Below are 27755 nucleotides of genomic sequence, written 5' to 3' on the forward strand. Positions count from 1 at the left end.
ACAGGCGGTGAACAGGAATGGGAGGGGAGGGGGCAGGACAGTGTTGGTAGTTAGTGTCTGGCTGAGAAAATGGTGACCATCCGTGGGCGCCTTCTTGTCTTGTTATTATTATTGTTAATGTTTTTTGTTGGCTCTTACGGCATGGGAGATCTTTTCTCTGACCAGGGATTGAACCCACAACTCCTGCATTGGGAGCGTGGATTCCTAACCACTAGACCGCCAGGGAAGCCCCACATGGACGTCTTCTGCCCGGGGTTCCTGAAGCCCACTGCCCACGCTGAAGCCCCCCGAGCAGGCCCAGGGCTCTGGGCTGTATTGCCTTTGACAGTCCTAGCGGCGGCTAGTGAAGCATTATCAGTTCGTTTTTGATAGATAAAGGAACAGAGACTTAGCAGAATCCAGCAAACTGCTGACCACACACCCAGTGAGGAGCTGAGGCCCATCCTGTCCAGGTCTGCTGACCCCCGAGGGGACACAGCCCAGGGTTTTGCTCTGCTCTGGGGACCTCCTTCCTAGAAAGGCTGTCAGTTCCCTGGGGAGGAGTTCGGCAGGTCTCATCACAGATGGCTCTGATCTGTCACTCGCTGCCTTCAGAACAGCCTGAGGGCTGGGTCTGGAGTGGACAGGCCTCCACATCCACGGAAGGGCTTGTGTTTCCTCGTTCTGAGATTGACCGACAGGGTCCTAAAGAACCTGGAGAGGCCTTTTCGGGTCCGACTTGTAGGCCCCAGAAGTGCTATTCAGCCCAGCTGACAGACCACCCTGGAGGGTTACTTAAAGGCCCACAGGAATGTCGCAGCCCCCTGAGAGGAAAGGGACTTCGTTCCACATGATGAGATGTGAAGGTTGGTGCTTTCCTACCTGCCTAGTGGTCTCATTTTTGTAAAAAGTGAAATGACGCCCAGTGGGCCGCACACAGGATCCTGAAACTGCCTCTCTAACCACCTGTCCCCTCCACAGCCTCGCAGCAGGAATCTGGGGCAGAGGCAGCCGGCCAGTGGCGTTTCTGGTCAGGTTGCCTTGGCAACCACCCAGAGACCACCCAGATGGCCTGCCCGTCCCACCGGTGACCTGCTGTCTCAGCACCCTGTTGGACTGCTGGGGAGAAGGGCCCGTGACTGTCATCTTGGAGCTTAGACTGTGCTGCATGACTCAAAACTGCCTATCCTTTGTTATTTCAGGTTGAACAGAAGCTCAAGTTATTCAAGATCGCATCTGAGAAGCATCAGCTTCTGTACCGCCTGGCGATGACCGGCGCGGGGATTGACCGCCACCTCTTCTGCCTCTACGTGGTGTCCAAGTACCTCGCGGTCGACTCCCCTTTCCTGAAGGAGGTGAGGCTCTTCTGTGCAGCCCATTTGGCTTTCTTGGCTAAACTAAACTTAGTCAATCTTAGGGCAAAACTTAGTACAACTTTGCCAGTCAGAACTGGCCTATCAGATGGGTTCCAGGGCTCAGCGGTCCTCACTCTGGAAAATCTGAGCCACATTTCTTCAACCCCTGGGATGCCATTGTTGCTTAGTCGCCAAATCACATCAGACTCCTTGCAACCCCATGGATTACAGCGCACCAGGCTCCTCTGTCCTCCACTGTCTCCCAGAGTTTGCTCAACCTCATGTCCATTGAGTCGGTGATGCCATTCAACCATCTCCTCCTCTGTTGCCCCCTTCTCCTCCTGCACTCAATCTTTCCCAGCATCAGGGTCTCCTTCATTGATTGAGTCAGCTTTTCACATCAGGTGGCCAAAGTATTGGAGCTTCGGCATCAGTCCTTCCAATGAATATTCAGGGTTGATCTCCTTTAGGATTGACTGGTTTGCTCTCCTTGCAGCCTAGGGGACTCTCAAGAGTCTTCTCCAGCACCACAGTTTGAAAGCATCAATTCTTCAATGCAAAGTCTTCTTTATGGTCTAACTCTCACATCTGTACATGACTACTGGAAAAACCATGCTTGTACTAAAATAATTATCAAGTGATGAGCTCTGAAAGACTGACGCTAAAGCTGAAACTAATACTTTGGCCAGCTGATGCAAAGAACTGACTCATTTGAAAAGACCTTGATGCTGGGAATGATTGAAGGCGGGAGGAGAAGGGGACGACAGAGGATGAGATGGTTGGATGGCATCACCGACTCAGTGGACGTGAGTCTGAGTAAGCTCCAGGAGCTGGTGAACAGGAAGGCCCGGCGTGCTGCTGTCCATGGAGTCGCAAAGAGTTGGACACAACTGAACCGAACTGATGAGCTCTGAGGTGGTTTTTTTTTTCCTGACCACCCTGCAGAGCATGTGGGATCTCGTGCTCTGACCAGGAATTGAAACCTGTGCTTCCTGCAGTGGGAGCCCAGGGTTGTAACCGTTGCACAGCCAGGGAAGTCCTGAGCTCTGAGTATTTACGTCTTCCACTTTTAATAGAGTTGCTTTACTTTTATGTTTATAAAATTCAATTTTTTAGCAGTGGCTGTGTTTAACGGGCAGCTTGGAAAATTCCTGCAAGTTTGACCCTCAGCTTAGGGAGCTGGTACCAGCCTGCTCCAGCACACAGCCACTGCACTCCACATCGTACTCCATGTATCTGCCACCTTTTCTGCCCAAGACCCCGTCAGCCAGTGTTTGCCTCTCTAGTCCAGGTGTCCTTACCCGCTCCATCCCTCTCCGAAGAACCCCTGCCCCGAGAGCCAGCAAGGCCCCCAGGGACATAGCCTTCTGGTGTCTGAAACAGTCCAAACACCAAGCAAACCTTTCCTCATCTCCTAGGCTCCTTGGGGGCAGAAGAGGATGGAGCTGGGAAGTATCATTAGAACGTCCCCTTGTTTAACTCCCCAGGTCCTATCTGAGCCTTGGAGGTTATCCACCAGCCAGACCCCTCCACAGCAGATGGAGCTGTTCAATTTGGATAGGAATCCGGACTACGTGTCAAGCGGAGGAGGCTTCGGGCCGGTAAGTGGCCGGGCATCTGAGTTCACAAAGCAGCAAGCGCCAGGGCAGGACGGGCCTGTCTCAGTTATAAGCACCCCGCCCTGAAGGAGCTCCTACTGGTTATTCATGCCAGTATGAGTGGCAATCTCATTAAAGGTCCGAAATCCCCTTTGCCCGTGGCCTCATTTCTACCATTCTGTTGATTCATTCACTCACCACGCCACATGGTATGTGGGATCTTAGTTCCCCAACCAGGGATCGAACCCATGTCCCCTGCAGTGGAGGTGCAGAGCCCTAGGCACTGGACCAGCAGGGAATTCCCCCCAAGTTCAGTTTGAATGTGCTTTTCTATAGGTTGCTGATGACGGCTATGGGGTGTCGTACATTCTCGTTGGTGAGGACCTCATCAGTTTCCATATATCCTCCAAGTTCTCCTGTCCTGAGACGGTAAGTACAAAATTCCCCCCTTCCCAGGATGGAGTATTTGTACTATTTTCTTTTGAAGGGGGTGGGTAGGGGGCACATCCCTGATTTGACAGAAAATTTAAATTCAGTTGTATACTCTTTCTTGGTTGGGATGTTTTCAAAGCAAGGATTTTGATAGTTTTAAAGGGATCCATCTTATTTGATTGAAAGTCTTCATCTTTGCTGGTAGCTGTGGTTTCAAATCTAAATGTTGCAGTGCTTCTGCAACTTTTAGATTCTCTGTAACATTGAATGGTTGGCTTCCCACCAGTGGCGCTAGTGGTAAGGAAGCTGCCTGCCAATGCAGGAGATGTAAGAGACATTATTAGTTAGATCTCTGGGTTGGGAAGATCCCCTGGAGGAGGAAATGGCAACCCACTCCAGTGTTCTTGCCTGGAGAATCCCATGGACAGAAGAGCCTGGCGGGCTACAGTCCATGGGATCGCAGAGTCGGACACGACTGAAGTGACTTAGCAGGCACGAAACATTGAAGGGTAGAGTTAAGATCTGAGCTGAGTAATTCACACGCATAATGCAGCAGTGGTCTGCGGTGTTCTCTGAATGGAACCCGTGACCGCCTTCCTAGCATGGCACATTCAATCCTTATTTATATTCTCACCTTTCCACATTGTACGTCGCCTGACAGTGAGTGCCAGGTTCACCTTTAACAGAGACGTTTGGAATTCACTTGCTTATTATGTTTTATGTAATGCATTGACATTAGGGAAAAAAGGTAACATGCATCCCAGTGTTCACAACAGCACTATTTATAGTAGCCAAGACATGGAAGCAGCCTGAATGTTTATCAACTGATGAATGGATAAAGAGGTGATATATATATATACACACACACACATATATACATACACACACACACCACTAGAATATTGCTCGACCATAAAGATAATGAAATAATGCCATCTGCAGCAACATGGATGGGCCTAGAGGTTATCACACGAGATGAAGTCAGACAAAGGCAAATATCATATGGTTATCAGTTATATGTAGAAATAAAATGATACAAATGGACTTATTTACAAAACAGAAATGGACTCACAGACATAGAAAACAAATTTATGGTTACCAGTGGGGAAAGGGAGTGGGGAGGGATCAATTAGGAGTCTGAGGTTAACAGATACACACTATTGTATATAAAATAGGTAATCAACAAGGACCTACTGTATAGCACAGGGAACTCAATATTTTATAGTAACCTATATAGAAGAAAATCTGAAAAAGAATGGATATTTTTGTTACATATAACTGAATCACTTTGCTGTACAGCTGAACTTCACACAATGTTATAAATCAACTGTACTCCAATATAAAATAAGAATTAAATTTTAAAAATAACTATTAAAGCCGTTTCCCTATGAAAGATAAGGTGTTGGGAGCTAATGGAAACTTCAAAAGGTGTGTGACAATTAACGGAGGCATAGAAGTTCTGTTTGCTCTGTGAATTGTTATATGACAAGAATAAGACAAGTACTGTTCACACTACCCTTCATAAGTTGTTTTTTTTTTTAAAATAAAGCACCTTACATCTCAAAACAAATACAACCATATATAAAATAGGTAAACAACAAGGTCATACTGTGTAGCACAAGGAACTATAGTCAGTGTCTCGTAATAATAACCTACTATGGAAAAGAAAAAACACGCACCCACACAATCACGTAAGCTGTTATCTTTATGAACCCTTAACATCTCACCAGACTCTGTAACTTAATGATTCAATCACCGAGTCAAAGCTTAGAGAACTGGCAAAAAGAAATGTTAGTTCTTTGAGTCAGATTACAAGTGAAAAGGCTTGAAATGTGGAAAATTCCATGTTGTAACCAGTTTCTTTTTGTTTCTTTGTTTTTAAATGAAAGGACTCTCATCGCTTCGGGAAGAACCTGAGAGAAGCAATGACCGACATCATCAGTTTGTTCGGGTTCAGCCCCAATTCCAAGAAGTAAATCCCTCAGCACTTCCGGGAAGGAAAAAAAGTTCTTCTGATGAAAAACCAAATGAAAAATAGCTCTGTATCCTGACTGTATTTCAGGATGAAAATTTGTTTCCTTCCAGCGAAGGTTTGGTGTTTTTGCTTTTCTAGGACAGCAGGCTCCACACCATGAAGTATAACCCTACTCCTTCTAAGCAGTTCCTAACCTGGGGGACATTGGATGAAGTCCCCCCTAAAGTCTTCCCATCACCTTACATTTCTTAAGGGACAAGCGATTTTTGGAATGAGTGGGGTTGTGGCTTCATACTCGCTGGAAACAGACCGGCACGCTTCCTTGGCTGCCACTGGACCCCTGGTGCTTACGGGCATTTAATTTTATCAGAGCAGTGTAAACATCTGTTTCCTTCCGAGAGAAAAGCGTCTTTTAAGTTGCAGGTGTTAGCAGCTAATGCAATGCACTAACCAAGAAGAGTTTTCTGCTTTTGGAATCTGTTCTGTCCTGTGGTCACTCTGTCACTGTCTAGTTCGGTCATCTGCATTTGCCTCTACGTGTTTGAAGTCTTCAAAACCCAGTGCCTTAAAAACAGAAGGCCCTAAGTGTAAGGGAGACCACACAAGAAATTTATTTTAAGTCTTTCGGTGGAATTGTGGCTGTCTCACTCCCATCTCAATTTATTGGGTGGATATCTCTATGTAGGAATTTTCCTGTGGTGTCCCCATGTCCCAGAGGGACCAGTCCCCTTACAAGGGCAGCTGTGAGCCAGATTCCCTTCCATCAGACTGCCTTCCTCAAGCTTCATTGTTAAGCTACGAAAGAAGATGTGTGTCAGAAATGGGGAGCGAGGGATGTGATGGTTGAAGATAGTGTGTCCAGAGAGCACACATCCTAGGTGCTTTGGGATTCCTGCTTACCCAGCCTGACAGCAGGGAGAACATGACACTTGCCACGGAGAAAGGAACAAACTTGAGAAGAGCGAACCTCAGGCAGTCAGGGCTGGCCATTCCACCTGGTGAGAGAGGAGATCCACTCCTGTTTCTAGGGAGACAGAGGGAGATGGGTCATCTCAGTGACCTCCTATAATGTTGCAGGTGACGGTGCTGAGTTTAACACAGCCTACCCTTCCGATGCGCGTGCCTTGCTCGAAAGAGTGATTGACCAAAAAGTGATGATATGCTGTATCGTCTTCAGTATTTAATGCAAAAAGAAAGAATCATGGAGTGAAATAGACCCACTGCCTCTGGGCTGACATGTATTTATTTTTCTGACCACTCTGTTCTGGTGGGGCTCGTGTCTCTGAGGCCTATAGTCCAGTGATACAGTGATGAGGCTGAACCGATGGAGCAGGAGCAAGGCACTGGCCGCAGAGCGCGTGCATGTTTTATTCGTGTACATGTTGTGATGTAAAACCCCGCCTAAATGGGCCAAAGACTCTTTCTGCTAAAAGCAAGTGGAAATGGGAACAGACAAAAAAAGCAAAAAAGGACATCTAACCACCATAGCAACAAAAGACCCCGTTCATCTGTGGTATGTAGTCTGGGGGACGTCGGAGGATACGGGAGTCCCCCTGCCTCAGCCAGGCATGGCGTCCAGTTAAAGCCAGGGCCCCCAAATCATCCACTGTTGACCACTGACCAGTCTGTATTATGATTCACAGGTGAATTTGAGAGCAGACGTGTTAGCACTCAAACCTATTTGGGCTTGTCTCTCAGGTTTTAAATATTTCAGATGTAATCATCACTAATCCATGCAGTCATCAATGCAATTTTATATTCCTTAAAAGGAAGAAGACTGGGTTTGTACTGTACGTGTTGAAAGCAAGAAGTAAGAGTATTAATGTATTTAATTTAATTTGGAACAAGCCATAGTCTTAACGGAGCTGTGGTCTGAATTTGTTATCTTGGACTGGCCATTGCATGTAAATACAAGATGCCCTTTGGATGTAAATCTTAGATATGCAGTATGAATGTTACCATTAATAAAAATATTAACCACAGGACTGCTTTCTGTCTCTTTTGTTATACTGATAAGGAGGCTAAAGGTCAGGCACTTGGGACAAACGTGACCGAGCAAGATATGCAGAAGAGGCCTCGGGTTGGGCAGAGTGGACCTCACTAGATTCACGTGCCTGTTGGAGAAGGGCTGCTGCTAAGAAGGGCTGTGGGTTTCACTCTGCCTTCATTTTGCATCTTCTATGCCTTGGGGCCTGGAACAGTGCTGACACAGAGTGAGTCGGGGCTCAATAAATGCATTTCCATTTTCTCCAAGGCTCTTATTGAGCACCTACTGTATGCTAAACTCTGTTCTAGGCACTGGGAATACAGCGGGAACCCCACCAGTTCTGACTGTTGTGGGAAATAGTACAGACTATTTCTGCAGTGCAGAAATAGAGATGCAGGCATAGAAAAGGGACATTTGGGTGGGGGGTGGGGTGAATTAGGAGATTGGGATTGGCATGCACACTCCCAGGTGTGAAGCAGCTAGTAGGAGCTGCCGTATAGTGCGGGGAGCTCAGCCGGGTGCTCTGTGACGACCTAGAGCGGGTGAGGTGGGGGTGGGGTGGGAGGGAGGTCCAAGAGGGAGGGGATGTATGTGTACATGTGGCTGATTCACTCACAGTGTACAGCAGGAACAAACACAACACTGTAAAGCAGCTATACTCCAATTAAAAAAATACTCCAGTGGGAGGAAGTCAAGAACCAAGAGAATCTCTCCAAGGATCTTAAGGGTTCCTAGACATGTGTGTGTGTGTGTATGTGCGGTGAGAATACCTGGCTTTTGAAGGGTGCTGATTTAGAACTGAGGCCTAAAGGACAAGCTTTCACCTTTTAAAAATTATTATTATTTTTAAATTTATTCATTTTTTTTTAAGGTTTCAAGTATACGTTATTTCTTCAACATGCCGTATGGGTACACAGTACTTTTACTTGGCATTAATTATGAGTTGATTTTGAAACAATTCAGTATTAAACCAGCTAGGATGACTACTGTTCTCTCCATTCCTCTGGGGTGACTCTGCCAACAGGTGATGGGTTCTACTCTATTCCAGTTTGTGTTGCCATATATACCCATAAAACAACACAGAAAGTGGCTCCACTAGCTAATACAGCATATTGCCGTACTTGTCATGGAAACCAGGTGCCCGCTTCTGGTGGATCTGCCTTGCCACTGCTGGCTGAATGCTTTGAACCCTGAGACGACTTAGTGCGTTTTTGGCCAAGGGAAACATTCTGAGGTTGAACACCAAAGGGCGGCAACTATAACTGCTGGCCTCTAACAATTCCTCATCGAGTACCCTTGCAGAGTCCTGGAAAAATAAATTTATTTATAATTGAAGGATAATTGCTTTACAGTATTGTGTAAAGCACAATTCTGCCAGACATCAACATCAATCAGCCACAGATTTACCCACGTCCCCTCCCACTTGAACATCCCTCGCTATCCCACCTCTCTAGGTGGTTACCCAGCCCGGGTTTGAGTTCCCTGAGTCCTACCACAAATTCCCATTGGCTATTTTACATATGGTCATGTATGTTTCCATGTTACTCTCTCCACATATCCCACCCACCCCCACCTCGTTTCTTGATGAAGAGGGCGTATTTAGCTCACCACCCACCCTAAGTTTGCGCTGTGTTAGTGTGGTTGTCTTTGTTAGTTCTAGGTCTTGACCACCTCCCTCTTCCCCAGAACGTCATCAGTGTTGGGTTGCTTATGTCAACGAGGGACGCCTAGTCTTTGTCTGGAGCTCCAGCACCATGGACCTCAAGTGCACTCTGGGTTGGGAACCTACCTGCCTGTGTGGACCCCTGGCCTTCCACCCACTTGCGGTCTTCTATGGCCGGGCGAAAAAGTATGTGGTGAAGTCTGGGGGTCTGAAGTCACTGCCTCAGACTGACCTCAGTTCCCCCACCTGAGCCTAGAGCTGCTGGCCCCGGGAGTGTCCCTCCCTGTCCACCTCAACTGGCAGGTCCTGGGCCCCAGCCCAACATTCCCCTCCAGCACTCCACGTGCCCTTCCATAGTTCAGTTCAGTCGTTCAGTCGTGTCTGACTCTGCGACCCCATGAATTGCAGCATGCCAGGCCTCCCTGTCCATCACCAACTCCCAGAGTTTACTCAAACTCATGCCCATCGAGTCGGTGATGCCATCCAGCCATCTCATCCTCTGTCGTCCCCTTCTCCTCCTGCCCCCAATCCCTCCCAGCATCAGGGTCTTTTCCAATGAGTCAACTCTTCGCATGAGGTGGCCAAAGGATTAGAGTTTCAGCTTCAGCGTCAGTCCTTCCAATGAACACCCAGGACTGATCTCCTTTAGGATGGACTGGTTGCATCTCCTTGCAGTCCAAGGGACTCTCAAGAGTCTTCTCCAACACCACAGTTCAAAAGCATCAATTATTCAGGGCCCTGCTCACTTCTGCTCCCCGCCTTCACACCTCACCCCCAACACGTCCCACCCTCTCACCCCACCCCACCTATGCCACGTGCCCTGCCACGGCCACGCCCACCGCCGCGAGCCCCGCCCCGCCCCTCCCTGGCCCCGCCTCCTCCCAACGGCCAACCCAACGGCTTGTCCCCGCCCCGCCCCCACATTTGCGCTAGGTGCTCTGACAACTCCAGCGGGCCCAGGTGCGTCGGTCATCTCTCCAGCGCCTGACACTCCGGTCGTCGCCGGCTTTCCCCGCGGTCCCGGGCCCGACCTCAGGCTTGCAGACAGGAGGGGGACCGTGGGCCCCTAGTCAGCCTCGAGGGGGGGGAGGGACCCCCCTTCTCCTTTTGTCCCTGTCAGGGACGGCGGGACCTCCAAGTCAGCCCCTCGGAGAACCGCAGGACCCTGCCTCCGTCATTCCTCTGGGAGCGGCGGGACACTGCTCCTGTCAGCCCGTCGAGCCAGCAGCGAGCCCTTCTCCGGTCGTCCTCGCCAGGGACGTTGGGACCCCCGGGCCAGTCCCTGGGAGTGGCGGCCCCCGACCCCGTCGGCCCCTCGGGAACGGCGGGACCCTTCCCCTATCATTCCGCAAGACCCTTTCCTTGTCAGCCCCTGGGAGCGGCGGGCCCTCCGGACCAGATCTTGGGGGCGTCGGGGCCCCCGGTCAGATCCTGGGGGCGGGGGTACCCCAGACCAGACCCTGGGAGTGGCGGGCGACCGGATCAGATCCCAGGAGCCGCGGGCCCCTCGGAATGGCTGCAGGGCCCTTTGGGGGCCGCCGCTGACCGGGCCGCGTCGTTGCAGGTGCAGGGCGATGCCCGGGCCTCGGCGCCCCCAGTGGCCATGGAAGACGCCCCTCTGCTGGGCAGCATGTCCAGCCCCGAAGACGAGATGGTGACAGACCTCTTCAGCGCCGAAAGTCAGTTTGTTCCCGACAACCTTCCCCTGAAAACTGCCGTGACGGTAAAGCACGAGGAAGACGATTTTCACGTCTTCAAGGACGCATACCTGGGCCCTGCGGATCCCAAAGAGCCCCTGCTGCACGCGTTCAACCCCGCGCTCGGCGGGGACTGCCAGAGCAAGGTCAAAGTGGAGCTGCTGGTGGACGAGAACGAAGACGAGGGACTCCTGGGGGAGTACCCGAACCTCCCGGAGATCAACCCCCTGGAAGACGCCGTTCTCCCTGCCGCCCCGCAGCCGCAGGCCTACAACGTCCACTTCCTGTCCTCCCTGCTCACCCCGCACAGGAGCTCTGCCGTTGTGCCCCTGGGCGCCTGGGCCAGGGAGGGAGCTGCCCACCCCGGTGTCCGCGTGATTCCAGTAAGATCCACATCGCGCAACTCCTCCTGCTCCCCTTCCCCAGTAGAGAGGGAGGACTTTCGGCTTTTACCTCGATTTTTCCTGTGTCAGTAGCATCGTTATTGGACTCACCATTCCCAACAAGGCGCATCCCTTGCTAAAGCGAGATGTATTAGCCAGCCAGGCATCCTCCCTGATGGTGAATTAGGTCCTTCATCCCCAGGTCAGATCTGGCCTGACTCAGGGACTTCCCTGGTGGTCCAGTGGCTAAGACTTCACACTCCCAATCCAGGGGACCTTGGTTCAATCGTTGGCCAGGGAACTAGATCCCACATGCCGCAACTAAAGATCCCAAGATCCCACATGCCGCAAGGAAGATCGAAGATCCCACGTGCATCAACTAAGAACTCGTGCATAGCCAAATAAATATTTAAAAAACAAAAAATATATGGCCTAACCCAGCAGGGATTAAAAACAAAAGAGGGAAACAACTAGAATTTTTTTTTTTTTTTTTTTAGCTCTGAAGGCAGGGATCAAATTGTGCCCCTTGCTATGGAAATGGGAGTCCTAACCACTGGATCACCAGAGAAGTCCCTAGAACGTTTTAAAAGCAGCTGTAGGAAAGAAGCCCTAGTGTCTGTGAAAACAAGTGCAGTATGAGTTTTCATGCACTGGCCTTTTACATATTTTCCCCTTTAGATTTATAAGGGTTGTAATTCATAGCTCAGAGCAGTCGCTCAGTCACGTCCGACTCTTTGCAACCCCATGAACTGCAGCACACCAGGCTTCCCTGTCCATCACCAACTCCTAGAGCTTGCTCAAACTCATGTCCATCGAGTTGGTGATGTCATCCAACCATCTCATCTGCTGTCATCCCCTTCTCCTCTGGTCTTCAATCTTTCCCAGCATCAGGGTCTTTTCCAATGAGTCAGTTCTTCAAATCAGGTGGCCAAAGTATTGTAGTTTCAGCTTCAGCATCAGTCCTTCCAATGAATATTCAGGACTGATTTCCTTTAGGATGAACTGGTTGCTGGCTGATCACCTTGCTGTCCAAGGGACTCTCAAGAGTCTTCTCCAACACCACAGTGCAAAACCATCAATTCTTTGGTGCTGAGCTTTCTTTATAGTCCACCTCTCACATCTATACATGACTGCTGGAAAAACCATAGTTTTGACTAGACGGACCTTTGTTGGCAAGGTAATGTCTTTGCTTTTTAATATGCTGTCTAGGTTGATCATAGCTTTTCTTCCAAGGAGCAAGTGTCTTTTAATTTCATGACTGCAGTCACCATCTGCAGTGATTTTGGAGCCAAAAAGTCTCTCACTGTTTCCATTGTTTCCCCATCTATTTGCCTTGAAGTGATGGGACTGAATGCCATGATCTTAGCTTTCTGAATGTTGAGCTTTAAGCCAACTTTTTCACTCTCCTCTTTCACTTTCATCAAGAGACTCTTTAGTTCTTCTTCACTTTCTGCCATAAGGGTGGTGAATCTGTGTCTGAGGTTATTGATAGTTCTCCTGGCAGTCTTGGTCCCAGCTTGTGCTTCATGTGCATCTCGAATGATACATCATATAAGTTAAATAAGCAGGGTGACAATACACTGCCTTGACATACTCCTTTCCCAATTTGGAACCAGTCTTTTGTTCCATGTCCAGTTCTGTTGCTTCTTGACCTGCATACAGATTTCTCAGGAGGCAGGTAAGGTGGCTTGATATTCCCATCTCTTTAAGAATTTTCCACAGCTAGAACTCGCTGCTAGGTAGGACTTACAGTTAGTACCTTTGTTTGGTGAGCGGTGAAATCACGATGTTAGAGCTTCCCTCTGCTAGTAAGTAGCTGTTCCTCAAGTGTATGTAATATAAATCAGAGTCTACATGAATTCACGCTAATTGTCAGCCAGCTACCCTATTTTGCTGTGAATAACCACTGGTAATTTTCTGCTTTGTCCTTATTTATTTATTTATTTTGAACCTGGGCTTTGGGTAGTGAAAGCACAGAGTCCTAACCACTGGACCACCAGGAAATTCCCCTTTTCTGTTTTTGTTGAAAGTAAAAAGTCAATTTTTAAAGGAAGAAAACGATTTCCAAGGAAATGTGTACTGGCCCCCCAAAAGGATCTAGTTTGGAAAATTAGATTACTCAACCACTAACTAATTTTAGTAAGTTATAAATTAAACCTGTGTGGAACATTTTTGAGTTGGTATTAAGATGGCTGGAACCTGACTTTGTTTGTATATCATAAACGATAGCAGCAGGAGCTTAGATTCCTGTTTTCTGGTTTTCTTTTAGTGTAATCACTGCTCCTTAGCGCACAGGAAAACTGGGGAAGAGAGGCTGAGGCCTGGAGAAACCAGTGAGCACACCTTGTTCCTCCAGACTTCAGTCAGCACAGAGGTCTTTCCCGGAGTCTTTTTCAGATGGCTTGAAGTGTGGGACATTCCATCTTGCTACCAGGCCAAACTTGTGCCCCAGCACCTTTCGCCTATTCGTCCAAGCACAGTTCCCTTCCTATGCTGAGTGGACTCGGTGTTCACCAGAACGGGAAGCGAAAATAGGGACAGGAAGGGAAAGAATAGGGAAACAGGAAGGGAAATTAAAATAGCAAATTCTCTTTTAATGTAATTCAACTTTAGCAAAATAAAGGAGGTACTACTTGGATGATATTTCTTGTTGTTTTTTTTAAATTTTATTGACAAATTCCAAGTGTTGGTCGCTCAGTCATGTCTGACTCTTTGTGATCCTGTGGACTGTAGCCCACCAGGCTCCTCTGTCCATGGGATTCTCCAGGCAAAAATCCTGGAGTGGGTTGCCATGCCCTTCTCCAGGGTATCTTCCCAACCCAGGGATCAAACCCAGGTCTCCCACATTGAAGGCAGATTCTTTACCATCTGAGTCACATGATTCTATTTTGACAGTTTCCAAATTTATTAATAAAATGAAAAAGATTTAGCACAAACATGTTTATCATTTAAACGGAATGGAATTATTTTTCAGTAAATATTCAGGGTCAGTTGCTAATTTCCTTTTTCTAGAAATTCATTTTCACATATTGACCTCTGTTTATTCTGTAAAAGTAGGGTTTCACTATACTATAAGTAGTCCAGGTATCAGTTGCATGGGGTTGAGGAACTGATGTATTTACTGTATAAGTATCTGTTAATTACAGGAAGATAAGTTAAATCTAAACTTTGATAAATTTAAAAAATAAAATTATTCTTCCCTAAAAACCAAAATCTAAACTTTGATGACATGTACATGACAAATTCTCCAAAGCAGAAAGCAGAAGAAAATTGAAAAATTCTACATTTCTGTGAAATTTGAAATGTCTAAAAAAAGTTATAACTTGAAATATTGTTAAACTTTCCTATATCTTTAAAAGGATTTATACCTAGATACTAGTCTGCTGTGTTAAGGGATTTGCCAGTCCATGAAAATAATTAATTGTTTGGGTCCCAGATTCTAAGTCAGATGATCTTCAAGTCTGTGTCAATCCCCACACTTTGAAAGATAGTTGTCTCTGTTGTGATTTTACAGAAGGTCTTCAGAATGTTACCTTAGAATCACTATCTTCTTTGAAGGACTTTATGATCTGCCTCCTGGCCTTTGGGAAAATTCACCTGTCCTAACAGGCAGTCTGTGCAGATGGAGGTTAAGGGGGGGGAGACCATGTATTCTGGGCTGACTGCTATTTCCCGATCTCCTTGCATTATCACATGTTAAAAAGAAGCACTTAAAAATATATAATATGTAATATACATTACATTTATTATATATTTATATGTTGTATATTTATTATATTTATCATCTATATTATACTTGTTATATATATTTATATTATATATTATATAATATAATTTGTAATAAATAATATATATTATATATAATTAATGTATACTGTATATTACATTTTATTATATATTATATAATTTAATATATACCATAACAATGTGATATAAATATATAATTATATATAGTATATCTATAGTATATATATAAATATATATGTATATGATATATTTACTATAATATACATTATATATATAGTCAACTAGCTGACTTCAACTAGCAAACTTCTATATATAATATATATAATACACTATAGATATAATATATAATTATAATTATAAATATTATAATATAATATATTATATACTTATATATAGTAATATATAGCATAATAATAGTCTATAATATATAATAATATAATATATAGATATATAATTATAATTATATATTATATCTATAGTATATATATAAATTTATTATATATGTATATATTTACTATAATATATATAATATGTATGTAGTCAACTAACTGATTTCAACTAGCAAACTTCTATATATAATATGTATATAATATATATAATACACTATGGACATATATAATTATAAATATTATATATATTATATGTTATATATAATATATATAACATATATTAATATGTAATTATAGTAATATTACTATAATTATATAATAGAATATATTATTATATCAATAGTTGATATAATTGTATATAGTATATCATAAATAATACAATTATATAATATATAAATATATAAATATATAATATATAATATAACTATTACATAATATATATTATGTAGTATATATAATGTATTATATAATATATAATAATATAGTTATTAATATAGCCAATATATTATATAATAATTGGTATAATATTGATATATTAATATTATAATATATATTGTATATTTATTTATGCTATATTTATATGTGTTATTATAATATATATCACAGTGTTATTATTATATATTATATGTTATTATTATATATTATATATAATATCATATATAATAATATATTTATAATTATATATATTATATCTATAGTGTATTATATATTATATATAGAAGTTTGCTGGTTGAGGTTGGCTAGTTGACTATATATATACTATATATAATATATATATACTATATATGATATATAATTATAATTTTGAAACACTTTAATTGGTCATTTTTTTAAAACATCAAGACTACATAGTTTTTTAAATTCCATTGATTTTTCAATGACATCATTGGTGTTTCTCCCTAGTTTTGGTACTTTTTTGCTGGTGTATAGCTGAGTTGTTGCAGAGGATAGCTTAAAAAATAAAGCTGGCAATTATTCTCTACCCTCCCTGTTTTCATGTTAATTATTGTTCTACCATTCAGTGAGGGAAGCTCTACTGTTTAACTGTAAACATTTCTATAAATACATTGTAAGTTACAATATGCATGTGTGCTAAGTTGCTTCAGTCATGTCCCTGACCCTTTGCTACCCCATGGACTGTAGCCCGCCAGGCTCCCCTCTCCATAGGATGCTCCAGGCAAGAATACTGGAATGGGTTGCCATGCCCTCCTCCAGGGGATCTTCCTGACTCAGGGAAACCCACATGTCTTATGTCTCCTGCATTGGCAAGAGGATTCTTTACCACTAACACCACCTGGAAAGCTCCAAGTTAAAGTAGAAGTATCACTAAAACATCAGCAAAGATTTCTGGCTTCTTGAGGAAAAAGCAAAACAGACTAGAACATTAACACAACTTAATGAGCGTGCTCTGAGAACGATGATTAAGGAGAAGCATTTTAGGCAATTTTAAGGAAGGTCCCAGGAGGCAGCCAGCTCTTTTGTAGTAGGGGGTTGTCAAGAAGCTCAAGGGGGAGCTGACCAATCACAGAATCTTCTCAAATTACCCACACCATGTTTTTCAAACAGCAAGAGGGTTACATGGAAGTCACATCCCCACACCTCATGGGCAGATGGTCCTGATCCTCTGGATGTTCTCGATCCCCAGCTAGGATGGTCAGATGACTTGTCGCCCCAGAGGACAAATTAATAGTGGGGAAGAGAGGACGCTAAGCATAAGGATGTTCTTTACTCTAAAAATGTAACTTCTACAAAGAATTTTCTCTATTATGCAACTGTAAAGTGTAGTGTCCACAATGTGATTTCTAAGACCACGTTTACTTTTTTAGGTTGAAATCAAGGAAGCAGGTGGTTCTATCACAAGTAACAGTCTGGAGGAAGCAACTTTTCAGCGTCCTCTGGCCCAGGAGTCATGTTGCAAGTTCCCATCATCTCAAGGAGCAGAGGATGCCTCTGGCTGCTCTCATAAGAAAGAGTCTAACCCAGTGGTAATTATGCCAAAGAAAATGTGTCTGACTAACATTGTGTTAAATGTTTGACCCTTATCATTACTAAGTCAACAGTAAAATATTTTCATTGTTCTGCATTCTGTTTACTTGTTGAGTCAGCATTTTTGGTTGTCTTATCTATGAAAAGAGGTATATAATCAGAGTCTTTCTAATGTTTCTTTCACATCTAAGTTTCTCATTTCTACTCGATCTTAGTAAATCAAAGATTATGACACTGCTGTACTCATTAAAGAGAGAAGCCATAAGTCACCTCAGTCCAGGCAGACCCAGGGTTGGCCCAGGAAAGGAGCAGCTGCTGACCTGTGTGGTTTGGCATGCTGGGGGGAGGGGGCAGCTGCGGTTCTGTGGCTGCAGGGCAGAAGCTGCTGTCCTCCCTGCCTGCCTCCAAATCCCTCCTACCAACTGACACTCAAGTAAGACAGGAATCAGTAACAGTTGTGCTTTATGTGATAGGTTTGCATGTTTGTCATTTTATTTATTCTATCAAATCTGCTCTGGTGGCTCAGATGGTAAAGAGTCTGCCTGCAAATGCAGGAGATCTGGGTTCGATCCTTGGGTTGGGAAGAGCCCCTGGAGAAGGAAACAGCAACCCACTCCAGTATTCTTGCCTGGAGAATCCCATGGACAGAGGAGCCTGGCAGGATACAGTCCATGGAGTCACAAAGAGTCAGACACGACTGAGCTACTAACACACACACACTCTGTAGGGTAGACATTATTTTTATCTACATTTTATGGATCAGAAAACAGAGATGTTTCGTAGTCTGCTTGTAAGTGGTGTGTTGAGGACCAGAAAGGGAGGGAAACCAGGGAATCCAGCCCCAAGCATTTATTTGGCAAAATGTCCAAAGAACAAATTGCTGTCCCCACCATCAGCTCTCTATTCCAAGAAAGGAGACCTTAAACCTAAGGTGTGTACTTTAACTGGAAAATACTTGAGAATGAGCAGAACTTTTCTGGGACACTTAGATAGGGTGAACAGGATGAGAACTCTTCCAGTTACACCGGACTCGTGAGTAATGTTAGAATGCTCACAGGAGGGACAGGATTGTGTCCTTCAGGAGTCCAGAATTGTGCAATAGGCAGAGGCCTGGACAGTCCACTCAGCCAAAGCCTATGCCCCTGTGCCTGTGTGGCTATAATTACCCTCTAAATACAAATAAACCCCAATGGAGCATGAACGCTGGCCTCTTACCCAGCGTCAGGGTGATATGAAGGTGCGAGCTGGTGATCGGCACCTCATTAGTATAGGTTGTGTGTGTGTTGCTTTGGTGACATTGATCCTTTACGCTTGTTTGGGTTTTCCTGTCGAGGAAACCTGAAGGCAACCTGACAACAGAAACCATAGCTTCTCTCGGTATTTGTGGTTTTAACATCAGAATTAGAAGCTATGTGCAGTCAGAAAGTGACTTCTCTTACCTTCATGTTCATGCTACATTGTTATGGACAGGCTGCACACAGGGAGGGCTGAGTCCATGCTCGGCTTGACTAGTGTGGTGGACTGGGTGACTCACCAGGCTTGCTGAGGATTTACATATGGTCAGAATCCAACTAGATGATCTCAGGGTACTGGTCAGGCCCAGAAAGATTGACATGGCTTCTTGGAATTTTCCAGAACTTGGATTAAACTTCCTAAACTGTACTTGTAGGAAATGAAATAAATGGATATCTTAAAAACACAGTAGATGGTAAATAATAACATGTGCATGTGGCAGGAGAGAACAACTGTCATAAATTTAAAGATTATTCTAAGTAGTTGACCAGCTACAGAGATGGAGTCAGGGGGACAAAGCCCTTCATATAGTTAACGGATTTCAATGGGGCCAGGTTGGGCAAATCAGCACACTCTCCCCATTCCTGAAGACTGTGGACAGGTAGCAGAAGCTCTGGCTCATATTCACCTGTTCCCTACCCTAAGCCTATGCCTGTAGAGAAAGGCTTGAGCAGGAACTTCTGTTAACACACTGAACACATCTCACAAGACATTTGCCCAGGGAGTTTTTGGCCCTGTGATCCCTCCAGAGAGCATGTTATTGTAGAGTAAAAAAGCGAGAATATATCTATAGTTAACCATTTTCCATTAAAACTTAAATTGTGGATTAAAACTGTGGTCTCAGATTTAGGTTTACTTAGGTTCATATTACTGGATATCTTTTTAAAAAATGAAACCTGATCATTATTTTTCATTTTAGGTGATATGTCAGTTGAAAGGGGGTACGCAAATGCTGTGTATAGACAGTTCTGGCACAAGAGAACTAAAAGCACTTCATTTGGTTCCTCAGTATCAAGACCAAAATAATTATCTACAGTCAGGTACAAAGTAAATTAATAGAAAAATATGTCATATGTCACATGGAAGTTGGTAAGTGAATATGTTTGGCTTTGTATATAAAGTGAAAGTGAAATAGGCAGTTAGGCAATTTGGCAACCCCTGCAGCCCATATTAGTGAGTTAGATTAGAAAAATATATCTTTATAGGTTAATTTATGTATGTTGTTCTGACTATCTCAAATTCTTAGATAGCTGTCCTCTCCTTCTGCTAGCTGTAGAGCTTTGTGATCCTAACAGGCAACAACTCGTACCCATGAGTGGTGTGGCCAGAGGTACCTCGGTTGAAACAAACTTTCCCAGATTAGGCAGTGGGTTGACTGTTCAGATGTGGCAAAAATTATATACATTTTAATGTAAATGTTTTCATGCAGTCAATGAGAACCACCACTCTGCTTTAATCATCATGAATTCTGAAATAACTATCAAATGCTGACTTATCTGCCACTGGTTTATTTAGAAACTTCTTTAAACTGGTGCAATAATAATAAATAATCTATAACTACTTGATTACCATCAAATGACTTATGGATGATTAAAGGAAGGTCAAATGACATAGTTTTAAGGTTGTGTTTACAAAAGTTAGACACACTCGAGAACTGGGCATCTCTGTGTACTATGTACATAAAACTGGGCATCTCTGTGTACTATGTACATAATTGTGTTACCCTAAAGCTTGAATTAACCAGAGTATTTCATTACCATATGATTCACTGACCTTGTCATAATTTAAGTCAATATTAAGTCCTGATGCCATTTCAGTGAGCCTTTGGAGCCCAGGGCAAAAAGACGGAATGTGACTCCTGAGAGTCTCCTTACCCAGGGACAGGCAGCATGCCTCCAAGTCATTCACTTTTCTATGATGCAACGCGCCTCCAGGGGCACTCTGCTGCACACCAGCCGTGGGCTTTCTGGCTCCAGTCCCCGTGGGTCAGAGCTGCCTCTGATCCTCTACACAGGCAGAGAAGGCTTCTTTCCCAATTCCCTTCCTTCTGGAACACGACAAAATCCTAATGCCTTAGATCATCTCCAGAAGGAAGATTTACATAATGTTCTCCTCATCTGTTTCCTTGCATATCATCATAACTGCTCAGCCCCCAGCCTAGTTTCCTTTGTCGCTGTGTACACATTAAATATCACCATGAAATAGATGCATTCAGTTACGTAAATCTCAAGGAAACACCACTCAAAGGAGGCATAAGCCTTCAGCAGGTGGGCAATCAGGAGACTTCTCCTGTCACTCCAATTCAAACATGGAATTTCACAGGGACCATAGTCTCACGGGTGTTCTTCATGTCACTCTTAGACCAAAGAAATAGGTATCGGTTCCAGTCTTAAGTAGTTTGCTCCCAATGAGCAAACTATGAGTTTTTACACCCTGTGAGTATTTACATAATCCTAATGTAAATCCTAATGAGTATTTACACCCTATTGAGTTAGCAGCAGCAGCAGCAAGTTAGTACCTGAGGAAGAAGGCACATGAATTGCAAGTAGTTCATGTGTCATCCTACAGATGGTGCTGTTGCTTCCTTTGGAAATGTGACGCATCTAGTGCCTCCCCGGTGAGTGCTGCAGCACCTGAGGGCACCGTGACCTGGGCACTGACGTTTCATAGCATATCATCCCTGAAAGCTCAAGTTAAGTAGCATTATGAGAAAGAAAAAAGGTGTAATAAGTAAAAACAAACAAACAAACAAAAAAACCCAAGCTGAAAACAGTGACCAGAAAGGTTTTATAGAAAACATGAATAGGATCAAGAGAAGTATAAATGACTTTGCACATGCTAAACTCATGATACCTTATCATTTTTGTACTTTCTTCCATGTGCAAGTGGAAAAGGAACAATATATGCTATCAATTAATTATAATTGTCTTCCTTACAGATGTCCCTAAACCCATGACTACTTTAGTAGGAAGATTTTTGCCAGTACCAGCAAAATTAAATCTCATTACACAACAAGTGAGTTATTGCTTTAATAAAAAAACATACAATAGGGTATTATTGTCTCTTGAAATTTTGATTGCTGAAGTTTGAATTACTCAGAAAGTATATTTATCCTCTGTTTTACAATCAGTGGTTAAACCGAGTATCCAACACCTTCACCCCATGTCAGGCACTGGGAGTAGCAGAGTGAGTCTAAGACCCCCTTCTCTGCCAGCTCTGTGAGAAGGCCTGGCCATCCCTATGGCCTTTGGACCCCGGTTCTGCCCCATTTGCTGAGTGTGTCCTTTGTGGTCCTGACCCCATCAGCATGTACCCCTCACTTGGTCTAGAATGTATTTTCCACCTTCCTCCACATCAGGAAAATGCTCTTTAGTTTAAAATGCTTTTATGATTACACCATAATGTGCATAGATTAAATATAAGACAAATGTACTCTTTTCCTTAAGTGTTGATGTAAGAAGTCCCCTCTCCAGAAGAGCCTTCCGTACGTCCCCAGTGTAGACGGCCACTGGACCATCTGTTTGATTCTCTGCACAACACTGTCACTGTCTTGTGTTCTTCAGTTTGTTTGTTTGCCTATATCCGCCCACAGGAATACACGCTCCATAGAGCAGAGATCTTGCAATTCTTGGTTATATCTGTGGACTGAGGGCTGGAACAAAGCTAACATGTGTCAGGCCTTTGTAGAGGGTGGCCTTCAATAGGGCAGCATGCCTGAGCACTTGGGTTATATCAGTGAGCCAATATTAACTGAATCCCCCAAAACAAATCAAAGCAGAACAAGTGGCTCTGCCCTCCCGCAGCTTACATTTCAGTGTGGGAGACAGACAATGAGCAAACCTAATCAATAAATAAATTATACTATACCCTGCTAGGAGAGCAGAGGAGGGGCACTGGAGGTGGGAGCCTAGGGAGGAGGAAGGCAGGTGGCGAGTTTAAGCAAGGTGGCCATGTCAGCGCCACTGAGACGGTGACCCTTGAGCAGTCTCGAGAGAGAGGAAGAGGTGAGCCTTGTGGCTGCACGCGGAAGAGCACGCACAGTGTGGGCTCCGCGGCCGCCTCGGAGACAGGCAGGGCTGACAGGGCAGGGGTGCGGCAAGTGAGGGGGAGGGAGCCGGAGAAGACATCTTACTGAAAAGACCTCTCTTTTTCTCTGCTTTACTTTGGGGCCAAACAAGAGAGAAGGAGAGAAATTATATCTGGTTTATTCAGAGAATTGTCTCAACTTCAAGAACTGTGAAATCATTTCCTCAAAAGAAGGCAAAAGTCCAGAGTAGTCTCCTCCTCGTGGACTGCCACGAGGAGATGTGGGCCCATTGACTGGGCGTCTGGGTGCCTGTAAAGGGAACAGTTGCAGTCACTGGTGAACACTTCCCTCTAGCAAAGTGGGGGAGAGGGACGCAGAGCCTCCCAACTCCCCCAGGACCCATGAGGGTGGTCCTGGCAGTGACTCCCCTGTGAGACTGTGGTGGGGGATTTGTCATGAAGGAGTTGGACCCTGGGTGGTTTCTCAGTATCTTCAGGCCCCACCAGGGAATGATTACACACAGTGATGAAAGAAGCAGAAGAGAGAAAAGGAAGATAGATAAATTGTGTTTTCCCAAGATCATGCTGCTTCTTTTTTATTTTTTTTTTTTATTTTTTATTTTTTGGCTTCATTGAGTGGCTTGTGGGATTTTAGTTACCCGAAAGTGAAGTCGCTCAGTCATGACTGACTCTTTGCGACCCCACGGACTGTAGCCTACCAGGTTCCTCCGTCCATGGGATTTTCCAGGCAAGAGTACTGGAGTGGGTTGCCATTTCCTTCTCCAGGGGATCTTTCCAACCTACAGATCGAACTCGGGTCTCCCACATTGTAGGCAGATGCTTTACCGTCTGAGCCACCAGGGACGTTCCCTGACCAGGAATCAGACCCAGGTCTTCAGCAGTGAAATTACAGAGTCCTAACCACCGGACTACCAGGAAATTCCAAAACTGTGTTTCTTACATAAAGCTTGTTTTAAAATGTCAAGTTTTCAGGGAGGAAGGGACAAGGATAGGATGTTTGTGATATATACAAATAATTTCAAAATCTAAACTTATTCAACAGTTAAAATTTCTTCAAGCTTCTTTTAAGAAAATAAAGGTCAGTGTTGATTTTGCTACCCTTTCCTTTCCCTATAAGCCATGTGAATGGATAATATACAATAAAAGAACATGAGAACCAAGAAAGCAAAGGACGTGGATAATGCAGAGATTAGGATACTGGTTTTTAATATGCTAAAATTGATTACAAAATTTTTATGATTAGATGAAAAAGTAATGGTTGCCAATGAGATTTCAAATGTGTTATACTAAGAACATAATAACTAAAGAACATGTTTAGTTTATATAAATATGTTATTGAATTTATTTCCAAATTTGTAGCTCATAAAAGTGAAAAAGAAAGATGTCTGTTGCAATAACACTGGGCAACCAGCTCACAGCTGTGTGAACTGCTTGTCAGCTTGTAGATGCCTTCGCCCTGAATCCTTGGCCTGTTTCAGTCTTTGCCCACAGTCAGGCTTTCTCACCCCAGGGCGTCCTGTGGTCTGGTGGGTGAGGTGATTGGGGCTGGACTCCTCTCACTTCTAATGAAACCCCTGGCTGGAACCTGCTCAGGTGTTAGCAGAACCATGGTGATAACAATGCCTGGATGTTGCTGTAAAGGGATCGTGGTATAAATCTCCAGAAGAAAATCATTTTTGTCTGTACCTGGGAGGGCGAGGTATAATAAACTTTTAAAATGTATACTAATTCAAATTATGCTTGCCTTTGACTTGACACAGCTTGACAGTGGGGCCTTACCATCTGCACTCAACGGGTCTGCTTTCCCCTCAGGATCAACTCTTCCAGGACCACCACCAAAAATAACTTTGGCTGGGTAAGAATTAAAAGCAATTGTCACTTTAATGTAAGAGTTTAAGAGGCTCTTGGGTACATTTGTGATTTTCTTCTGAGTTTTAAAATTAGCTTTACCTGCAAACCTTCATGACTTCTAAAATAGGATTTTTACGTTCAGCAGCGCACTGCCGGTGTTGCTGTGAGTATCTGGTTTGCGGTTGCTTGAAAGGCTGTCTGTAACCTTCATTTACTCCCACTCTCTGCCCAGCGTCTAGTGTCAGTGTTTCAGAGGCTTGCTGCCGGTCCTAGCTGTCTTGAGAGCACATTGGTTTAAACTTGGCTGCTCTCTTTCTGTTTTGCTGTCATCAACACAGGTAATGGTGTGGCAGTCACTTAACGTTGACCGCAGCCTCCGTGCCTTTACGGCAGCCTCTGCCCGCTGCCTTTGCTCATGTTCAGTGGCAGGGCCCGAGGCACATGATCTGCAGGTGGACATGGCTGCACTTATCTGGGACCTTGTCTTGCCATTTTAAAATCATGTCTGTAATTGTAACTAATTAAACTAACCAAGCGGGTTGAAACTTTCTTGAGTTCACACTCACGTGCTGTCAGTGAATAGAGCAGCCCCCTTTGTTCATGGAGCCATCTAGTTGGTTATGGAGGGGTCATCTCTTCCTGCCTCCAGATGTTGGGGCACACAGCCTAATGAAAAAGTACATTTGAGGGCCTGAAAGAAATCAGGCCAGCAATTTAGGAAATGTAGGCTGGTCTCTAGTGCCCCCAGCCTCCTGAAGTGTCTGCCTTCAGGCACGTCTTCACTGTGACCTTGATGATGGTGAGGAGAGTGAGATGCTTAGGTGAGCCGCTTAGTGGCGTTCTGGTGACCTGGTGGGATTCAGTTAACACATACCTCTGCATCGTCGCCCAAGAATGTGAGTTGTTCATGTGATTTGCTGCTTCAGTCTTAGCAGCTGGTCGTGGAGCTGTTTGTAATTCTGTGCCACCTCAGGTGTTGACTCTCATTTAATTTGACTGACTAAGGCTATGGGAGCCATTCTCCTGGCTTCACTATCTTGGCATGATGGATCAGTGGTTGCTGTTGTAACTGGTTCTGTAATCATGACTCATAATGTTTGTGGACCAAACAACTCTGTGAGCAACTTCTAGATTTGCTGATGGTGTTACATCTTTGGTTACACCATATGACCCAGGATTTTCAGATCCTAAGGATACGTACTTTACCTTGCTTGTAATCTGGGAGCATCCAGCCCATAGTATTGCACACAACGTGCGTTAGCATGTCTACCACACCCAAGGGCACTCAGCGCTTCTAATACTTTATTTCATGTGTGCTCTCAGAGTTAGAGTGCCGTTTGAAATTTCTCTGTGTTGCAGGTTTTATACTTCTCCACAGAGGAGCGGCAATGAGGAAATGTTCATTCAGTGTATTTCCCCTTACTCCCACCCTCCCCCTGCCTTCTTCCTAGTCTCTACAAGGTTTTCTCTATTGTGAAGTAATTACGCAGGCCATAAAATATTTTTCTATTATAAATTATGTGCCAGGAAGGTTTGCCAGGAACAACATGAGCTTGGTTTTTGTATTTTTTTGCTGCAAATAATTACTTGATTTGATGTCATGCCACTGAATCAGCCAGATGATTATTATCTCTATATCCACAGTACTGATGGCATACTGGAATCTCTACCAACTTGTTAATTTGTGGCGCGGGAGCTGTCAGAAAACCGTTTGCAGGCTGTTTCATTCTGTATGAGTTCCCAACCATGACTAATTTGCTAGACCTCTTTAGATGCTTTGTTAGGCTTTTTTTTTTTTTTTAACTTTCACTAGACAACAAGGTCAAACAAAGGTGTCTTCAAAGGTGTGAAAACATTCTTCAAAGGTGAGAAAGGACATTCTGTCAGCCCATATGGTTTAAAAGTTCTGAGATAAATGACTGAGATGCAGGCCAGCTTGGGCCTTACAGCAAGCAGTCCATATGAGTTCACCCCGTCACTATTCTTGAGATACAGGTGGTAAACTGGCTGACTTATTAAGTAGTTTATCACATGAATAAAAATTCATGTCCTGTAACTCTGCATGGCTTTAATAATCAAATTATCAATCAGACATTTACTGTGAATTCTGATATGTCCTTGATGTCTTTATTTTTGCTAACATAATGAACATTATAAAATTCAAGAGTCTGATTCTCTGGAAATTTTTTCTTAAAGATGAGGTCATATCTCATGGTGTTAGTTTATTTATAATGCTTTTCTGAGGCAGAGTTGTCCAGATCTCCTCTAGTCCTTTAATTTTCAGGTTGGCATAGAAGAGTAGTCAAATATTATTAATATTAGAGCCATGGACATTTTTTCCAGTTTAATCCACTGCAATGAACTTGTCCCTTTACTGTCCCTTCAGGCACTGTTTGCTCATCCCTGATGTGGTATCTGTGCTTGTGCTGTTATTTCAACTGAAACATCCTTTTGATAAATAACAAAAAAACTTCACACCCTCGAAAGTCAATGTCAAGTTCTACTTCTCTCAGGAGTAGTTTTGTTTTTTCATCTCTATTAAACTGTCCTCGAATTTTATATCATTTATAATCTATATCATATAATTTGATAGTTGATTATATAATATCTTTTGTTCTCTAATTTTTCAATTGTATATAGCTCATGCCCCAAATTATTCCTCTAGAACAGGCAGTGTAAATTAAAATATATGTGTATATACGTATTTTGGTATTCCCCTGAAGCGCTTATGACAGTCTGGCCACAAAGCGATCTCACAGTCAGTGCCTGTTGGCTCCTTCCTACACCATAAATACTCATTGAATTGCACTCTCTCCTTCCATAATTATGGTAGGTCACCATTGGAGTGTCTCCATGGGCCCCTATCCCATTTTTAAAGGGAAGAGTTTTGGTTCCTCTGGACAGGTAGTGCCAGGCCACACCACGCCCCATTTTAGAGGCAAGGCTGAGGGCAAGAGTGGTGACACGGGTGCCCATGTCCCCCTCCTCTGAGCAGCCCACTTCTGATCCGGGCTGGGGGACCAGGGGCAGTGTAGCCAGATCTGCCACCCTCAGGCACACATGAGGATAGAAGGCTGCCACTCTCCTCTCTGTGAAGGGGAAACCAGACTAGATGAAGGATAAGTTAGTGAAGATTCAACAACATAGTGTGGCGGTATGATCTGAAAAATGGGAGCCATCTCCAGCAGAAGAAACACAGTAACTCAGCCAGGAGTCGGTGACCATTTCCGGTTTCCAATGGGAGAGGGCAGGGCTCCTGAAACGGAAACAGACAGTGAGAAGAGAGGCGGGAGCCTGATGAGCGAAGCTTCCAGAGCATGGGGGCGGGGGGCCTGAGCCGAGGTTAGACTGCCCTCCCTGACTGAAGACAGCT

General features: G+C 44.2%; 2 protein-coding genes and 1 pseudogene across 2 annotated transcripts in view; 2 read left to right on the forward strand and 1 right to left on the reverse strand.

Annotated features, from left to right (window-relative positions):
* CPT1A (carnitine palmitoyltransferase 1A) overlaps nt 1-7321 on the forward strand; it is a 58335-nt gene extending 51014 nt beyond the window's left edge. The window contains exons 16-19 of the mRNA XM_061161901.1: nt 1182-1334; nt 2822-2935; nt 3269-3361; nt 5254-7321. Coding sequence (XP_061017884.1) covers nt 1182-1334; nt 2822-2935; nt 3269-3361; nt 5254-5340 — 447 coding nt within the window. The 3' untranslated portion in view covers nt 5341-7321. The remainder of the gene's footprint in view (nt 1-1181; nt 1335-2821; nt 2936-3268; nt 3362-5253) is intronic.
* Nucleotides 7322-8261: 940 nt separating this feature from the next.
* LOC133065803 (cytochrome c oxidase subunit 7B, mitochondrial-like) lies at nt 8262-8563 on the reverse strand (annotated as a pseudogene).
* A 2029-nt stretch (nt 8564-10592) lies between these two features.
* Nucleotides 10593-27755, forward strand: part of TESMIN (testis expressed metallothionein like protein) — a 39005-nt gene continuing 21842 nt past the window's right edge. The window contains exons 1-5 of the mRNA XM_061156359.1: nt 10593-11069; nt 17032-17190; nt 19404-19524; nt 21423-21499; nt 24292-24386. Coding sequence (XP_061012342.1) covers nt 10593-11069; nt 17032-17190; nt 19404-19524; nt 21423-21499; nt 24292-24386 — 929 coding nt within the window. The remainder of the gene's footprint in view (nt 11070-17031; nt 17191-19403; nt 19525-21422; nt 21500-24291; nt 24387-27755) is intronic.

The sequence above is a fragment of the Dama dama genome, chromosome 2 (assembly GCF_033118175.1).
Source record: "Dama dama isolate Ldn47 chromosome 2, ASM3311817v1, whole genome shotgun sequence".
Taxonomy (NCBI): Eukaryota; Metazoa; Chordata; class Mammalia; order Artiodactyla; family Cervidae; genus Dama; species Dama dama.